The sequence below is a fragment of the Protopterus annectens genome, chromosome 12.part0 (assembly GCF_019279795.1).
Source record: "Protopterus annectens isolate FY-2018-M chromosome 12.part0, PAN1.0, whole genome shotgun sequence".
Classification (NCBI taxonomy): Eukaryota; Metazoa; Chordata; order Ceratodontiformes; family Protopteridae; genus Protopterus; species Protopterus annectens.
Genome location: NC_056746.1, coordinates 209,047,534 through 209,067,178, shown reverse-complemented (window position 1 = coordinate 209,067,178; position 19,645 = coordinate 209,047,534). Strand labels below are relative to the sequence as shown.

General features: G+C 44.4%; 1 protein-coding gene across 1 annotated transcript in view; it reads left to right on the top strand.

The window, feature by feature from the left end:
- The window catches only part of CCNF (cyclin F), a gene marked incomplete in the record, with an annotated part of 700,297 nt that overhangs the window by 171,966 nt on the left and 508,686 nt on the right, over positions 1 to 19,645 (top strand). The window contains 1 exon segment of the mRNA XM_044089259.1: positions 5,056 to 5,109. Within this exon segment, the coding sequence (XP_043945194.1) occupies positions 5,056 to 5,109 (54 nt within the window).

The window sequence follows — 19,645 nt, the reverse complement described above, 5'->3', positions numbered from 1 at the left end:
GTGTTAAAGCAGAGAACAGGACCTGTCTGTGTGCGTGTGTGTGTGTGTGTGTGTGTGTGTGTGTGTGTGAGATACCCCTTGTTCTCCAGTACCTGAGTGAATTGCTCAATTTTGTCCTTACGTACACCAGTAATGGTATACCTCTCAGACATTTCACAAAGTCTGCCTCTAGATCCCTTTTTCATCTTTGTCTCAGGTTAAACAAATTTTTAAAGGAGAATTTTCATATCAGATCACCAAGAAAAAAGTTCCTTGGGAGCTGAGTTGTGTCAGGAAAAACTACACCTTTTGAACTTGTATTGAGATATTTGTTAACATTTTTAACTTGGAAGGTTGCTCTGCCGGTATCCTTTATCTCTGCAAGACTGATATTGGAGTTATAGGCCATTGTATGTTTAACCTTTTTCTGTTTTTTGAACAAGAACAAGGGTGAGTGTTGTAACAAAGTCTTTTATACCTATAATGATCTCTCAATTTACTGATAATTTATACAGCTTTCTGTTTCTATCCTGATCCTCCAAACAAACGTGAGAGGATTATTCATAGACTGGATGGTCACAGATGACTTAGACTTTAAAACTAGCCGAATTCTCATGTCTTATAAAGTAAGAAAAGAGGAAAGCCAATTTCTAAACAGACCATCTATAGAAGACTATCTCATTCCATTTGGTTCTGCTTTTGCCTTCATGGCACAGGTGAGGCTCATTTTACTAGGTGCCACATCTGTGGCTTTCTGCAAAGGGGTAGACTCTGTGGACCTAGTTGCTGCTTTCTAATACAGGCATAGTTTATACCTGTTCCAAACACAAGCTAGATTGTTTCCAGAGCTTGAGTAGGTTTCCTCAGGGCTGTTCTTTCATCAACCCTTTCTTCCTGAGATTTAGCAGTTGTCCAATTTATAGTAGGTACTGCAGCAGTGATCTAATGAACATAGTACATTTATGCAGTTTACTTACCATAACTGTAGATGTTTTAATAGAGCTGTTGCACTCATTTTTCCAACCCCGTTTTACTACTTTCCCAGGCTGGGGTGAAATACCGTTCTCCTTTTAAGCTTTTATGACATGACTTGACTTGACATGACATGACTTAGGGCTTTTGGCTTCTGCCTAAAGCTCTACCCAAATGAGAACCTTTTCCATTTAGCTAAAGTCTTCCATGTGCCAGCTTTCATGTCTGTAAAATGAGCACTCCTTTTGCAGGAATCAGTCCATTAAAAGGAAGTAAGCCAAGGTAATTCATACCACTACTTTGAGACCTTTGGGGTTTGCATGCATAAAGAATCCTCTCTTGCTGCAACTACGAGTGTATAATGTCCTGGGAAAAAACATAGGCCCTTTAATGTTGATACAGACTACAGCAGACTTCCTCTTATCCGGCCTGTCTTTAACTGGCCATCAAATTTCTGCCGTAGCCCTAGCAAAAGACAACAGTAAAGAACAACACTTCTGCCTCCTGAGCTAATTAATGACAGGCATTTGAGTTTTAGACTTCATATTCATTAGAAAACTGCATACTAACACAAATCCTGTTGTTCTAGCTGATTTATAACCTATAAATTATATTTTGTATGCTTTTTCTAATTAACCCACCATTCGTTTATCCCAGCCTAAGGTCCAGTCCCTGCGAGACCAGATAAGAAGGACTCTACTGTAGTTGAAATCAATCCCTGCCTCCACACTGGAGCTATTGGAAGAAATTCTGATTTTTTTCCCTTCCGGAAACATTTGGATAGATCAAAGAGCTGCCCCTGCACTGCTTGTTCTTTGGCAGTAGGCAGAGGTCTGAAATGGGATTAGTTTAATGTGCATTTACTATACAGTGCTGCATGCTTTCTTGAGGTTCTACATTTTCCTCCCGTACTGTAAGGTAATCCTTTATGGTGGGGGTGCTTTTCATTCCACCCTGCACTTAATCCCTTAAGAAGGTCCTCCAGCTTGAGGCTATCTGGGACAGCTCTCTTGCATTCTTTGGAACTGAAATAAAAATAAATAATGCCGCACCAGAACACAACAGAGTCTTTAATTACACATAGTTTTGAGCGCTTTCATTCTAAGCCAGCAAAGGAGCTTCACTGGCAATTTTTATTAAATGCCACTGCCCCACCAAGTAAAGTCAGACTGCCAGTCTTAGGATTTCTATAATCAAACTTTTTAAAAATGTTTTTAAGTAGTTCAATTGATTATATAAGCTATTTCACGTGTTTCCTAATTCTTAATGCATCTGTTATGTTTTTTATACAATATTTACATTTATATTTAATGTTATTGGTGTTTAGCATGCATATATGTTTGATCCAGGAAGTTTGAGAATAGTACTTAATATTTTAATGCGTTTTTACCTTTAAGTTTTTGCCATTATTTTTTGGCACCTTTAAGTGTATAAAAGGAAGGAAGTAGAGATCACATTGTTTCTGATCAAGTTCCTTTTCAATTGGAACAAAAGCACTCAAAACTTTGTGTAATTAACGACTCTGTTCTGGTGTGGCTTTTATTTGAGTTTAAGACGTATGCTGATCATGGTTTTGGGTAGTTTTCTTTGGAACTGAGCTTTTCTTGAAACTGATGTCTTGTTTTGGGACAGGTAGTTCTGCAGCATTCAGATTCGTTGAAAAACTCTTCCTGGTGGCCATTGTTTTCTGCTATGAGAGTCTGTGAGCTATATGCATGCATGTATGTGCTAAGAGTATTGTACAGTTATTTCCCTGGACAATAGTAGTCCTTGAATGAATTCCTCCTATATGCTTAATGCGGCCTTTGGTTTGGCTTTAAAGCAGTCTAAAGACTGGTAGTTGAAAAACTGAACAGCAAAGGAGGAGTGCTAGCGCATTTAATGGATGTGCACAGGCAGTTGAGAAATGCTGAAAGGACATGTGTATTAAGGCAGCACTGTTCACCTTTTGGTTTCATTTATACCAGGGTAGGTAAAGCAGGTGTGTTTCAGAGCAAACCTAATCAACATGCCTGGTTTGGCTGTATTGTTTTCTGCTTGACCATGTTTGACAGGGTCCCCTTGTTCTCTGTTGCTTCTGTAGGTTTTGGAGTGTTTGAATTTATTCTTGAGCAGAAATCCCTTCCCATTAGTTCTCAGTTTGAGAGAATGATCTTAAAGCATCAAGTGGAACCTTTGGTTATTTTTTTGGAGTCAATTTCCCCCATTTCAAATCCCAGTTCTCCTCGGTGTGTATATTCACTTTTTTTTCTCTATACACGTCATTTTGTTCCAGTTTTTCATAGAGACATACTCCAGAGGGTAGCAAGCCCATCATTACCTTCTGGTGCTCTGCCTCTTCAGGCAATTTTGAGGTATTTGTGTTGATTGACTGATTGGTGTGCCGTCTCTCTGGCACCGGTGAGGGAAGGGGTTATGCATACAAGTTACCCAGTGACTGTACCTTATCTTCTGTGATTGGGGGTTTCTGCCTCCAGCTTTTACTACAGCCATGGGTTCCTGCACACTAGGAAGTACTTGTTTATAGAATGCATTATTGAAGATACTGGTGCTGTGACCTTTCCTTATTTGGTGCTTCCTTTCTCAAGATGTATGTGTGTGGACTGCAGGTCTGAGAACTGAGTCTTAATCAAGATTGTACTCTCCACTCCAATTTCCTAGATCTTTTATGGCACAGTCATCTTGGCTCCTCCACCTTTGCAGTTTATTACTTGGATTTGGTCCATATACGAGGCATTAAAGCGAGAGTGCACTGTTGGGTGTAATATTTGTTTTATGTCACTACTTATGAGAATACTCTCCTTGATGGGTTAAGAATATCCCGTCTGTAATCCCTTTATGAATCCGCAACCCTCCTAGCTAAGCTCCTGCAGGCTGAGTAAGCACATACTAGTTCATTAACATATCAAATTTTCACCGTTCGTTCTTTTAATTTGCAAAAAGGTACTTGTTGATGGTTAGAGGGTGGACTGTCAAGAGGAGGGGATGAGCACACGCACAAAGTTGTTTAATGTTAGAGTACATTTTCAGAGAAGAAAGGTCACCCATTGAGTCATAAGAATCCACTAGGAAAAAAAGATGCCATTTTAATTGGTAGAAAGGATGGAACCTCTCCATAGGACCCCTGCAGTGTGTCCTCTTTCACAAAAAAATTGCTTTCAACCCCTATTCCAGTTACTGTGGGGAGTCTCACTTGGTTTCTTTCTTGTGTGTGTTGTATGTTCTTTAGGTCCTACGTTAATATGCTTGGCTGAATGAGGTGCTGCATCATGACACAGTAGCCAATGATCTACATTGCTAAGGAAGGACCTTTTTGAAGAGAAAGGACCCTTGTTACAAAATGTCATTATGGGAATTGGTGCTTAGATTTACTGTAACATCACTGCTGTGAGACCCTGGTTGCTTTTTAATGGTTGCTGAAAAGGGCTGCTTCTGCTTGGTTATTATATTTGTGTTGAGGTTGATAAGAGATAGACTTTGTTGATGAAGGATCTTGGACTGGGGGAGGTATTTGAGTGCTTTTAGACAGGCAGATTAGGAGAATGAGTCTTTGTCTCAGATCCAAAGTCACTACCTTTTCTTCAGTCTAGGAAATGTCACCATCTGAATTGGTGCCCTAGTAGAGGCATATGACGAAGAATAGCTGGCTATTGCTATAGAACATCTAGACGTGTGTCATCTTTAGATTTGGGTTACTTGTTTCTGATGTCCTGGAAAGGCAGAAATGAAGATGAATGTCTTTTGTTTGAGTTCTGTATACAAATGTAATGCCCTTGACTGCTTCACAGATAGTTTTGAATGAATATTGTTTTCTGCAGATTGCTACCTTCTCTCTCTCTCTCTCTCTCTCTACCTTTTTCATTTTCCTGCTGCCTTCACTTGTAAAGGATACTGTAGTTAAGGGGAGGAAAAAGGGTTTTGATTGTAAAGTCGTGGAATTAAGAGGTAGAGACCTACAAGCTCAGTACTTTAACATTAATGGCCGTGTCAGGAATAGTTACAATATGAAAATAATAATGTTCCATGTTAATAGTACCAAACAGCATGTTTTAATATATTGTAAGGTATTCTCTTTTTATGCTGATTTTGTTTTTCTGTTTTCAGGTGAAGAAGGGACAATTGCTGTACTGTTTAGCCAAAGTTCTTAGTCTCTTTGAAGTAAGTTCAAAAACTTTTAGTATGTTCTTAATGCATTTTAAAGTAATGAAAATATTTCAGAAGTGTTTGTTTCCCCTGCTGACTTATAGTTGAATGCAATGTTACCCTTTCCATCTGCCACAGCAACTGGGTCTATCTGCTTAGTACTGATGAAAGTGCAGCACTTTGGTTCCAGGGTTCAAGTTCATCCCCTTCCCATAATGCACTGCCACCTTGTCAGCCCTTCAGATCTCATTTGCCGCGTTTAGAGCAAGACTGGGTCTCCTTGGCTCTGAGCTCATTGAAAAGTTTAGAGAGCTTTCAGGCAAGTGTTTTGGAGCCTTTTTATTCACTCAGGTTTCTGTCTCTAATTGTACTATCTATATATATATATATATATATATATATATATATATATATATATATATATATATATATATATATATATATATATATATATATATAGTAGTACTAACTGTTTAATAGCTAGTTGTAGTTTGAATTCTTTGAAGATAGGATATGGATTCTACTTGAGATTTTTTTTTTTTTTAGTTACAAAGAACAAAGACCTCAGGCCAACCTTGGACCTCAGCAGGTTGAACACCTTTGCCCGAAGGCATTTATAAGCCTAGCCAGAATGTGTTTGCTTTCGCCGCCCTATTAGATTAGTTCCCTGTGCCTCTGTCCAGCAGAGCCACTGAAGTGATCCCTGGGTTAACTTCGTTTCCCATCCACTTATCAAGGTTTCTCTTGAAGAGTGTTAGCGAGGAGCTCTGCATAATGTAGATTGGAATCTTGTCCCAAAGCATGGGAAGTCTCTGAGACAGGAATCTATCCCTCCAGCATATTCTGCTTATTGTTATGGTGAGGTTTAGATCCCTAGAGCGTGTGGCTCGAGGGGATAAAGGTTTTCTTTAGGTGGAGCATGTCCATCAATTCTGGGTTGGACATGGCCTTGTATGTCAGGCAGAGATCACCTCCTGAGTAGGCGATATGCAACCAAGTACAGCTGTAGTTTCTTCAGTTGAGCTGCATAGGGCATCTGTTTGAGGTCAGTGATCCTCTTGGTGAGGTACTTCTGCGGTCTTTCCAGCTGTTGCAGGTGTCTTGTAAGGTACATCCCAAATGGGGAGTTGTACTCTGATGGGTCTGATGAGTAGAGGGGCACAATGACCTCTTGATCTGGATGTGAACCCTTTTGTGATTAGGTGGGCCACATAGAAGGATTTTCTAACCACTTTGGCAATGTGATTATCAAAGGAGAGGTTACTATCTGCTTGGGTCCCCAGATCCCTTATTACGTTTTCTGTATTTAGGGGGCTACCACTTATGTGATAGTTTGGGTATTTGTTTTTTCCAAAGGGGATGACGTCAACCATAGTCCTCCTGTGCTTGCCTGCACTTGACGTATATGCAGAACAGGAGGGAGTCCTATGACTGAGCCCTGGGGAACGCCACTTGTAACCGGTTTAGAGTCGGACCTAGCTCCCGCAACTCTCACCATGTGGGTTCTGTCAGTCAGCCAGCTGGCAACCCATGTTGTCATGTAGGGGTTTATGTTCAGGCTGGTGAGCTTGTCTATAATACCAGAATGAGGAATGGTGTCAAAGACCTTTGCGAGGTCTAGGTAGGCTGTGTACCACCTTTCCATCATCTATAGCCTTGGTAACTGTCTCAAAGAAGTCTACCAGGTTTAGAAGGCATAATCTGCCCTTAGCCAAGCCGAACTGGGTAGGGTCCAGTGTTTGGAAGTTCCCAGTGTCTCTATTAATGAGTTCCATGATGATGCACTCCATAGCCTCGCAAACCATGCTAGTCAGGCTTATAGGGCGATAGTTCCCGGGGTCTGTTGTGGCTCCACCTTTGTGGAGCGGAATAACCGTTGCTGTGCACCACTCTATGGGTACCGTAGCCTGTGGAGAGGCTGAGTTTGAACAGTGTGTTTAGATGAGGGGTTAGTTCGTGTCTGAGCTCATGTAGGATGCAGCCTGGGACACCGTCCGGTCCCATTGATGTTTTTGGCTTTGGAGAGGGCTGTTTTTAACCTGAGTGTCTGTGATTTCAGGAGCACTACATTCTTCTAGTATGGTTATGTGCCCTTTTGGGGGTGGGGGTTGAGGATTGCACTGAACCTGTCTGCCAGGATGTTGGAGATATCAGTCGGTTCAGTGTATTTTGTGCCATTCTGCACTAACTCCGAGCAGATCTGAGCATTGCTACTTAGATTCTTGACATAGCTAAAGAGTGTCTTGTGTCTATCTTTGGAGTCCATGGCAGTTTTTCTTTTGAAGCTTGCATTGGATGATTTTGAGAGATCCTAGTTTCTTGCTGATACTGATCAGGAATGTCTTCCCTTCTTGGGATTTTACTCTTTTTCTGTACTAGTTTCCTCCTATTGTATAGCTTGTTTATGGCAGGGGTCCACCAGACTGGTTTCCTTTTCTTAGAGGAGTGAGTCTTGGTTTTGCTTGGGATAGCACGATTCATGTATTCTTGTAGGTGCCCATAGAATGCATTAGTAAAGGATTTTGCAGCTTGGACCAGCGTTATCCTTTAGCATAGGGGCTTTGAAACTTTCCACCTCGGTCTTAAGTAACGTGAAGTTTGCTTTTGAAAAGTTTTTCACGGTGGTTTCCTTGTCCAGGGATAGGGGCGGAATGTGGATATCCAAAGTGATTTGTTTATGGTCCAATCTACACAGTAAACAGCCTCAGCAAGTACGGCAAGGGCACGGCACCAAAAAGATAGTCAAAAAAGAACTGCCAGCCCAAGGTGGTGTGGAGAAAATATATTTAATTTAAAAATAAACAGACTGGTTTCAGCAAGAAATTACATAGCCTTCAGTGTGACAAAACTTCCACAAATAGCCACATAATATATACACAACAGTTAATTGGCAAGAGAACATGATTGGTCACAATTGCTCATTGAGCCCAGGGGGGAATAACCTCCCAAGTTTAATAATCCATTTCCTTTCTTTGGAGTTTAATATATTGTGCCAGCCAACCTTGTTTACCCATAACTATATCCATTACAGTAAATCTAAAATTGGCTGTAGGGTGATTCAAAACATGCTTATACAAGGCACTATTTGCTTTCCTATTTTTGATATCACTGTGTTCACTGATACGAAGTTTAACAGGTCTCAAAGTTTGGCCTACATAAAATACAGAACATTAGCAGGTGGCCAAGTAAATCAACCGTTCACTAGAGCAATTAGCAAAGAACTTTATATCATAAACCTGTCCAGTGTTCCTGCTAGTGAATTCTTTTGTCTTGTCCACCCAGATGCAATGAGTGCAGTGCCCACATGGGAAACACCCTACCAAATGATTCCCCATTAATGTTTGACGTTGTGACTGAACGTCTAAGGAACCAGTTTTATAGTGAGTAAAAAAAAGAGCCCAATGTTCTGCCTCTCCTATGCCCAAAAGGGCATCTGTCCGGTAACATATTGGCAAGCCTGACATCCCCCATCAATATGTTCCATTTGCGTTGAATCACTTGTAAAAGATTGTGTGTAACACCTATAGGTAGTAATGAATCTAATATTTGAATCCTGAGAGGGGGACCTATTCTTATATTTCATCAGATCCTGTTTGTCTAGTGAGGATGCCTCCCTACAAGCCATGGTAATGGTGCCAGATTTGTAACCCCGTGACCTGAATCCACCCACCAGGTCACACTTTGTTGTTCATAACTGTTGGAATCAGAGCAAATACGCTTGATTCTCATAAATGTATGTTTAGGTATGTTACATATGACATGGGGAGGGTGATAACTAGAGGCATGCAACAAGGTGTTGTAGTCCGGTATACCTGAGTCTCCAGTGTGTGAGCAGGATTCCTGCTTACCAGAACATCCAGAAAAGTGATCTGGTTCAGATCGAGGTTGCATGTAAAGTGGATACCCCATTTGATGTTCATCGTGTTTCACTGTTGCAGTCATTACTCTTGGGTTATCCTGCTGGCAGGCTACCCGCAGTCAGTCTGAATTCCAAAGTCTTGGTCCGGCGTTGGTTGCTGTTGCCTCTTCCCTGACGTCAGTGCGCCAGGGGGTATAAAAGATGCAGCAGATGCCATTTTGTTCAGTCTTTCTTGCAGCGCAGTGCCCGAAGCAGAAGCAGTTCGCAAGTGCCAGTCGGCCGACTCCTGAGATTTTCGTGTTCGAATTTCAGATCAAAGTCTTCATTTAAAGCTAAGTACCCCATTGGGGAAACGTTTTTTTTCCTTGCTCCAGACCGATGTCAGAAAAAGTTAATTGTTATTTCTTGTGGGAAGCAAATAACTCCTAAGGACTTCCATTCTTATTGTATTCCTTGCCTAGGCCCTGATCATGACGTTGCCAATTGCAGGTATTGTGCTAGATTTAACCAACGCACTATTAAGCGTTGGTACAATTTTGCATTTCATTACTTTGGCCGAAGATTTAATTACACTATGTCGTCTGATAGCCATCCGACTACCGCAATTCACAAGAAATGCAAGGAAAAGGACAGGCATCCGAGGTCCAAAACTGACTACGAGGCTTCTTCTAAGCCAGTCGCCGGTTCTCAGTGAGGCACTTTCGCAGCCCCTGACACCCACTACCTCAGAGCCGCAGGCTACTTCCGACTCCCACGTGGAGCAGACTAGGCCTCTGGAAACTCAAGGTATTGGACACTTGGAAAATATTCCCTCAGATGGATCCGGAGCTGCTGAGCAGACATCGGCTTCTGAGGGTGTTTTCAGGCCTACACAGTTGTATATAAAACTGACTACAGCTTCAAAGGCAAAGACTAAAGCACCACTAAAGACAACTAAAGCACCACTAAAGACAAAGAAACAAGTGCAGCAAACCCATGGACAGGCCTCCATGCTTAAAAATCAGATGCTCAAAATGGCCGAAGACCTAATTACTTTGATCAGGGGTTCCCATCCCCCTCCTAAGAGGCCTAGGCAAGAGACAGAATATCAATCTTCAGATCAGGTTTCCATTTCCTCTGACTCCTCTTCTGAACAGGAATACTCTCTCCCTCCCTATGAGGATTCCGGTGCTGAAGAATTTATCCCTTCAGCCTCCCCTCCTGAAGATTATTCTTTTGCGGAAACTCTGCATACAATGAGGGAGCACTTCCACTGGGAGAGCCAAGACTAATCAGAATCTAAGAAAAGGCTCAGAGACTTTCTTTTACTACCTCAGCACAGGCCTCTTGCTATCACTCCTGTTTTAGACATTGTAGATGTATTTTCAGAGTCCGGACTGTCTCCTGACTCTCTACCCCCTGCACCTGTTAAGCCAGACAGATACTACAGGGTTCCAGATTCACATCAATTTCTTTATAAAAACCCTGCTGCTGACTCTGAAACTATTTCTCAGGGTCCCAAAGGGGTCAAGGCTTCCACTGCAAAAAAACCCTATCCCCTCTGATAGAGATTCAAGGGCACTGGACAGATGGGGAGAAAAGTTTTACACTTCTGCTACCTTGGCTGTGAGGGCTTTAAATTGTCAATTTCATATGCTTAAATATCAGCAATACTTAATGTCACTGCTTAAACAGAAAATGTTAAATTCTGAAGGTGCAGAAAACAAGAAAATGCAGGATTTATTGCATGCAACTGAACAAGTGGGAAAGCATACTTTGCAATGTGGTTTTGGTTCTCTGGAGGCCTCTTGCAGGGCCGCTGTTACGGGTTCTGTCATTAGGCGGCATGCTTGGTTAAAGGAACAGAATCTGCCTGATCATGTTAAAGCAAAATTATTAGATGCTCCATTACAGCATGATACTTTGTTTGGTGTTAAAGCAGAAGAGGTGTTGAAGAAAATGGAGGGCAAAGTGAAATCTATGCAGACAGTTAAGGATTTCTTACAGGTGCAGCCACCCAGATTTAGCAGGAACTGGCCTACAAAGAATTGGTCCTTTCCAGTGTCAGACAGGCCACAAAGAGGCAGATGCAGACGCCCCAGAGGCAGATCCCAGCCCCAAGGCTCATAGGGGCTAAACAATGGGTCGCTTCTACCTCCAAAAGCGGAGAAGACAAATCACAGCCACACAGGAAACAGTCTCAATGACTTGCCAGCACCAAACACTTATCTTTTGGCAGCCCCCTTAGGGGGAAAACTAGCACTTTTTTCACAAAATTGGCACATGATCATCCAGGACAAATGGGTCTTGAACATAGTGTCTCAGGATTACAGGTTCCACTTTCACACCCTGCCAAGGGCAAAAGGTATGCCAGATCTGCCACACAATCAGTGGGCAGAGGCACAAAAGCAAGTTTCATCCCTCATGGACATGAGGGCCATTCAGCGAGTACCACAGCAAGAGCAGGGACAGGGATTTTACTCGAGACTTTTCTTTGCACCCAGAAAGGACAAAGCCTGGAGACCAATACTGGACCTGTCTATTCTAAACACATTTCTGGACGTTCCGAAATTCAAAATGTTGACTCTGCAGCAGCTTCTGCCATGCTGGGCAAAAAGGCTTGTAACTTTGGACCTAAAAGAGGCATACCTGCATGTCCCAATCAGACAACCTTGCAGAAGATACCTCAGATTCATAGCTGGCTCAATGCACTACCAATTCTCTGCACTGCCCTTTGGCTTATCTACTGCACCCAGGGTCTTCACAAAATGCCTGGCACCAATAAATGCATTTTGCAGACAGAGGAATTCAAATATATCATTACTTGGACGACTGCCTTATTCAAGTAGAGAACAAGGACATTCTACTAAAGCATCTGGCATTTGTAAAAAGATTACTAATTTGCCTAGGGTACACAGTAAACAAAATGAAATCAGAACCAGTACCCTCTCAAGAGATGATATTCCTGGGTGCAAGCTTAACTACAACTGCCCAGATGGCTTATCTCACGTCAGACAAACAAAGGCAACTGACTCCTTACTTCAAAATGTTGGCAACAAAGACCCAGCTATCTGCAAGAAAAATTCTGCAGGCTTTGGGCTTCATGGCATCCTGCATTCTGCTAATTCTATATGCCAGACTGCATATGAGGAAACTGCAATGGTATCTAAAAAGTGTTTGGGCTCAACATTGCCACAGCCTGGAAACATTAATTACCCTCATTCCCTGCCTGCAACAGGAGTTTCGATGGTGGGCACAGGCCTGTCACCACAACAAGGGACAGCCATTCACTTTACCCACAGCCAGGTAGACACTAACAACGGATGCATCAGATTATGCCTGGGGGGCCCACATGGCAGGAAAATGTATTCAGGGCACATGGCCCGCAAGCCAGATGCATCTTCATATCAATCAAAAAGAGATGCTAGCTGTTCAGAATGCCCTGACAGCTTTCAAGGATCTACTTCATCCAGGACAGCTACTGATTAAAGACGGACAATACTACATTCATGTGGTACATAAACAAGCAGGGAGGCACACATTCCTCCCCCCTCTGGAGACAAGCCATGGCTTTGTGGGACACAGCATTGACTTATTAAGTTCACCTGCAAGCACAATTCCTGTCAGGAAAGATAAATACTCTGGCAGACTAACTAAGCAGAAACCTCATGTTTCCCCACGAGTGGAAACTGGATCCACAACTCTTCAGCATGATAACAAGGAAATGGGGATGCCCAGACATAGATCTATTTGCCTCCCCTCATAACTGCCAACTACAGAGATTCTGCACAAGGACTTATCACAAGCAAGCATGGAAAGTGGATGCCTTATCCTTCAGCTGGAAAAACCTAAGTGTATACCTTTCCTCCACTGCCTCTCCTCCCAAAGGTACTCCTAAAGGTCAGACGAGAAGCCAAAAATGATACTGATTGCCCCAGACTGGCCACGCCAGCACTGGTACCCAGTCCTAAAGAATTTGTCTCAAGGTCTAGCCTGGACATTGCTTCACATTTCTCACTTATTGACCCAACAAAACAATCAGATTCTGCACAGCCAACTCAGGGCCTTAAATCTGGCAGCATGGCAGATAATGTAGCCATTCAGAACACTCCTCTCTCCAAAGCTGTGATGGATGTTATTTTGAAGGCCAGGAGGTCCAGTACCAGAAATTCTTATGCAGAAAAATGGAAGAGATTCTGTGCTTGGAACCAGGCACAAGGAATTGACACGTTTGTACCAAATATTCCTCAGATTTATAATACTTAACTGAGATGCTGGACAAAGGCCTATCCTTTTCATCAATTAAGATCCATGCCTCTGCCATTTCGGCCCATTACAATACGGAACCACCTATCTTTTCTCATCCTTTAATAAGGCAGTACCTCAGAGGGGCCAAAAACTTAAGGCCTCCGAGGAGAGCACCAGTACCTGCATGGGACCTCAGTTATGTCTTGGAAAAACTCACACTGCCTTTTTTTGAGCCACTCGCACTGCCTCCTTTTGAGCCAGCATCAACAGCTGATATAAAATTCCTATCCTGGAAAACAGCTCTGCTCCTAGCAATAACCTCTGCAAGACGAGTCTCAGAGTTACAGGCACTCATGGCTGTGGAATCATTTATCATTTTCCATCCAGACAGGGTCTCTCTGAAGACAAACCCAACATTTATGCCCAAGGTGGTGTCCATTGTGGCCCTTAATCAAACCATTCACTTTCCTACCTTTTATCCAAACCCACAGAACAAGGGGGAGAGACTTCTGCATTCTTTGGACATAGACAGCTACGCTTCTACTTGGACAGAACTAAAGCTTTCAGAAAGACTGAGCAACTTTTAGTGGCATATGCTGCAGGATCACAAGGAAAGGCTATCTGGCTCAAAACAGACTATTTCAAAATGTATAGGCCATTGCATTCATTTCTGCTACTCACAACATGGCAAATCAGTGCCTAAGGGCATTAGGCCACATTCAACCAGAGCAGCAGCCACTACAGCAGCCTTCCTCAGAGGAGTACCAACCAAAGACATCTTAGAGGCTGCAACTTGGAGTACAGTGCACACTTTTACAAAGCACTACCACTTACCTCTCTACTCTAAATCCAGAGCAGGGTTTGCCACTGCAGTTCTGCAGGGCCTCATAGCCTCTCCTAATCCTTTTTATCCACAGCCACCCATCCTCAGCTTTGGGATTCAACCCAAGAGTAATGACTGCAACAGTGAAACACGAACATAGTACAGTTGTGTACCTACCATAAATGTAGATGTTCGAGTGTATTCGCTGTTGCAGTCCAGGTTACCCTCCCACCATCCCCCTTTCTTTTTCTGAGTCTCATCTGTACTACTCTATTCTATACAACCTATGTGGTGTATTTGCTTGTAGATGAAGGAAATGTTTACTTTAGTGCTTGCATGTTTGTTGACATAATTTTTTTAGCCTACCCTTTTGGGGGCACCTGACATCTGGGGCAAGAAAAACTGAAGAAAATGGTGTCTGCTGCATCTTTTATACCCCCAGTACAATGACATCATGGAAGAGGTGACAGCAACCGATGCCGGACCAAGCCTCTGGAATTCAGGCCGACTGTGGGTAGCCTGCCAGCAGGATAACCCAAGAGTAATGACTGCAACAGTGAATACACTCTAACATCTACATTTATGGTAGGTACACAACTGTACTTTACTATTGATGTAATCCAAAAACTCATTGAAAAAAGCAACATCAGCTCTCGATACTAGCCAGCAGTTGAAATAGCGACGCCAGATGTCAATTTCGGTCAAATACAGATTGTAAAGGGGATCGTAAATCAATTGTTCTTCCAAATATGCCATAAAAAGATCTGCATATATGGGGGCAAATGAAGCCCTCATAGTGGTCCCCTGCATTTGTAAATAATCCTGATAATAGAATACATTCTTGGTTAGTACATGCTCAGTTAATCCCAAAAAGAACATGTTAAAGCCTGGTGGGTAGGGTTCTGATATTGTTAACCAGTGTTCTAGTGCTAGTAAGCCTGCCCAATGTGGTATATTAGTATAAAGGGCAGACACATTGAGGGTACATAACAACCACCCTGGCTCAATCTGGGTGTCTTGCAGGATCTGCAGGAACTCCGTTGTGTCTTGGATCCGGGCCCTGACATACCTGAGTAAAGGACGAAGATATTGTGTCAAATAAACCTATAACTGCTCAGTGTGAGGTATCCCCTACCTGAAACAATAGGCGTCCCAGGGGGTTTCTGTAGTGATTTGTGTATACATATATATATATATATATATATATATATATATATATATATATATATATATATATATATATATTGTGGTTTGGGAACACTCACCATCAAATGTTTTGAAATGGAAGTTGTAATGATCCCTTCATCCAGGGGCATACACATTTAATGCTGTTTATTATTCAATTGCCTCTTTGCTTCAGTATCATAATTGACCTGGTCCATAACCACTATAGCTCCCCCTTTGTCAGCCGGTATAATGACCACATTTTTATTAGACTTGAGCTGTTTTAGGTTAGGGCCTCCTGTTGAATCTTTGAGAGATTGTGACTTACCAATCATGTCAGAATAGTGGAGGTGTAGATCTTTGAGAACTCTGTGGGGGAAAAAAGGTTAACAGTAAGATTCATCGGGGTCATAAAGCTAGACCTATGGAAATGTAATGTTTGGATGTTATGTGATCCTATCTCGCCTACATTCCGTACTGATGGGTTCGGAGCCGATCCTCGGCTCCGACTCGGCACGCTATACTATAGAACGAAGTCTCTTATTGGCTGAGCTATCCCACATCCCAGGATGCACCACCACTGCTTCCCCAGATCTCGTTTGCCGCTTTACAGCAAAGACGTGGTCTCGGACTTGGCTGAGCTAAGTTGTTATTTCTTCTAAAATTTCTGTCAGAAATTTTTGATTAATCTACCCAAAAGCTGTTTTAACAGCTATCGTTGATGTGTGACTGATTATTAGTGATTTTTTTGTGGTAAATTTGTTATATATTTTGAGGGAAAGGATCCTGTTTAAGTTAGAGGGGCCTTGCCCTCGCACGTGATTGAATTTAGTGCGAGTCTTGTTGTAGTGTTAGTTGGTCAAGTAATCCCGTTTCTGTTGGAGGGGTCTTGTCCTTATTTACAATTTTCTTTAAGAAAATTTTTTGAAAAAAAAAAAAGAAGTTTCTCTTTGTTGTAGAGTTTGTGTCTCAGTATGTCGAAAGAGCACAGACCATCTGGGTTTAAGAAATGCTCTAAATGCAGCTACAAAATGTCCATAACGGACGATCACTCGTTATGTGTGTATTGTTTAGGCCCTAAACATCTTCAGGAGTCATGCAGCGTTTGTCACGCTTTTTCCTCCCGAGTCCTCCAAGAGAGGAAAAATAAATTGATTCTAAAAGGGCTTATTACACCTTCTTTTGAGGAGGCTTTATCTTCTTCCTCTTCACCTTTGAAGAAAAAGAAATCGTCGGCTCCGACCAGCCCGTCGGAACCGACCACAAAGAAATCTCGGCAGGCTTCTCCATCGGCTCCACGGACTTGGGCCGAGGGACGGTCTGCCTCGATGCCTCCAGCCTCGACTCCTCTGGCTTTGGAGCCGGCTGAGCAGGCGGGTCACCTTCATCGGCTCCACTGTCTTGGAGCCGATGAGTTCAGCTCAGACTCTTCCTTCTGCGAAGTCCACCGGCTCGAGGATTGGTTGTGGAGTCTCCTCGGCACCGATATTTATCGAGGCGATTCTGAGCCAGTCCCCAGTCCTTCGAACCGGTGGAGAAGTCGAACTCGTTCGATCTCTTCTCGGTCTTCGAGGATGTCTGATTCGGACATAGACAGGGTACTTCAAAGGCTGTTTCAGTCTCCAGTCTTCCAAATATTGGTTTCGGCTCCAGCCCAGTCTGCTCCTGAGCCGATTGCCCACCCTGTTGTCTTGGTTCCTCCTCCAACAGCCTCGGCACCGTTTGTGCTGGTGGAGCCGGTGGAGGTGTTCGGGTCAGCTCCGACCCTTGCTCCAACCCCGCCCTTCGGGTCGGAGTTCGGTACACGGACCTCCTCGGTCGGCCCCGGGGGTGACACTTCGGGAACGATGTTTTCGGTTCCGAGCCTCCCTCTCGGTGCGTCAGCTGCGGGAGTGCCGTCTACTGTTGTGGCCTTGGGGGTCGGACCTTCCCAGGACTCTGGGGGTCACGCCTTCAGGGCCATGAGGAGTGCTTTGGCCAAATCCTCTTTGGCTACCTCCACCGTCTCACCGGCACCTTCCCTTGGCACAGAGACTGGTTCCTTTGTTGTCCCCCTGTCTCAAGACAGCGGAGCCCTGGGGCCTGAGGTTACCCCCATCGGGGGTTCCCCCCTTCCTGGAGGTCCCTCCGAAGCGTCTTCGGAGGAACCTCCAAGGAAGAGACAGTGCAAGAGGAAGCACGTCGACTCCCCTGATGAGTCTCTCACCTCTGACACCGACCTTGATGATGCGGAGGGGTCCCCCAAGTCGTCCTCGGATGATGTCTCCTTTGCGGACATTTTGGAAATCCTGAAGCAAAGAGGTGACTGGCAGTCCAAACCCCCTTCTGCTGAGGAGTCTGTATTTCTCAAGGCCTTCGGGGCTCAGCCCTCCGCCTCCTGGGTGTCTCCGCCTTTCGATGAGCTACTGGATCTGATCTCTCGAAGGGCGTGGGAGCACCCGGATTCTGTGGAACCGGTGCCAGCTCGCCCCAATAAATTTCTGTCAGCCTCCCCGAAAAGGAATTTCTCTCCAAAGGTGTGGCTGTAGATGCCCTGGTGGTGGCATCTGCTACCCAACAAGATGTGGCAGAGGCATCTACGTCCGTCCATCCTCCTAATAAAGAGTCCAGGAGCATGGATCAGCGCACCCTTACTTCAGCAGCCTTTACTTTAAGGTCTCTGAATTATCTCACGCACTTCACCAGACTTCAAAGGGATCTGATCAAGGAACTTTCAGATCCCCTCTCTGGTAACCTACCTGAGCAGTTGGCCCAGACGGTTAGCTCTCAGCTGGCTACCTTGTCATCATTATCGAACTCGTCCATGAGGCTCATTTGGCCGAGGGGCGATAAGGAACAGGTGTTGCTCTACGGAGACAAGCCTGGCTTCCCCTGTGTCACTTTGCGGAGGCCTTCAAGTCTTCCTTTGCTGACGCTCCCTTCGATGGGTCCTCTCTGTTTGGACCCAAGGTAAAGGACACCTTGACTCGCTGTGAACAAGAGGGTAAGACTTTCACTGCCGTAGGGGCACGGTTTTCCACTCCCTTCAGGCCTTATCCCAAGGCTAGAAGAGGGGGGAAAATGTGGTTCCGTAAATCTCAAAAGACTTACTCTTCACAGCAGGGCGATCCCCCTTCTAGAGGCAGAGGAGGGGGAAATTTTTCAGGAAGATGCCGTCCCAGAGGCGGCGGAGGCCCCCGCAACACTGGAGACCGCGAGTCCTTTCGTGGCTCCTCAACCTTCCAGCATCCCTGAAGGATTGCCCGACTGTGCAGCTCCGGAGCCAGTCGGGGGTAGTTTTTTGAGGCACCTAAAGGCCTGGGAGAGTATCACTCAGGACCGATGGGTGCTCCGAATCATCGCCGGAGGTTACACCATCCCTTTTCTCAACCCCCACCATCCCGAAAAATCCTGGACCCGCCACCCAGTCAGGGATCTCGCAGCCATTGAAATCTCAAAGCTGCTTCAAAAGGAGTCATCCAACGGTCCCAGGCCAGACGGATTAGGGACTTACTCAAGATTCTTTTGGTGCCAAAAGACCGGGGACTTGAGGCCCATTTTGGATCTCAGCAAACTAAATCGATCTGTCAAGAAGTCCAAGTTCGGATGGTCACCTTACAATCCATTCTCCCACTGCTGGAGAAGGGTGTTTGGATGTGCTCCATAGATCTCAAGGGCGCCTATTATCACATCCTGATAGATCATCGTCCAGGAGACACTTAGCTTCAGCCTGGAAGACAGTCATTTCCAGTTCCGTGCACTGCCCTTTGGTCTCACCACAGCCCCAGGGTGTTCACCAAATGTTTGGAGGTGGTGACTGCTCACCTGAGAAGTCTAGGATTCCAGGTGTTTCCATACCTAGACGACTGGCTCCTAACTGCCACCTCCAGGCGTCTACTCTTACAAAACCTAGCAGCCACTATATCTCTAGGCAACTCCCTAGGAATCACCTTCAATTGGGCAAAGTCCGTGTTGCTGCCATCTCAGCATACGGTTTATCGAGTAGAGATAGACTCAAAGCAAATGCGGGTCTATCTTCCTACAGAGAGGATAGAAACATTACAGTCTCAAGTTCGAGCCTTGCTCCTCAAACGTCGAGCCCCAGCCAGGATGGTCCTACAACTGTTAGGTTCCATGTCGGCTACCGTTCTCCTAGTCCCCTTGGCAAGGTTACATATGAGGATTCTCCAGTGGCTCCTGTCAGTCCAGTGGTCTTACCAGGATCTCCCTCTGTCACCTCATTCTGATCACAGAGACGTGCAAACAGGACCTTCGTTGGTGGCTTCTTTCCTCCAACCTGGATCAGGGACGACCCTTCGTCCCACCACCCCCAGTAGCCACCTTGACCACGGACGCCTCCCAGACAGGGTGGGGGGGGTCATTACCTGGGCAGGTCGGTCCAAGGCAAGTGGCAGTCCGACGAGAGTCTCCTCCACATCAACATACTAGAAATGAGGGCGGTGCTTCTATCGCTGCAAGCGCTACACGATTACCTTCCC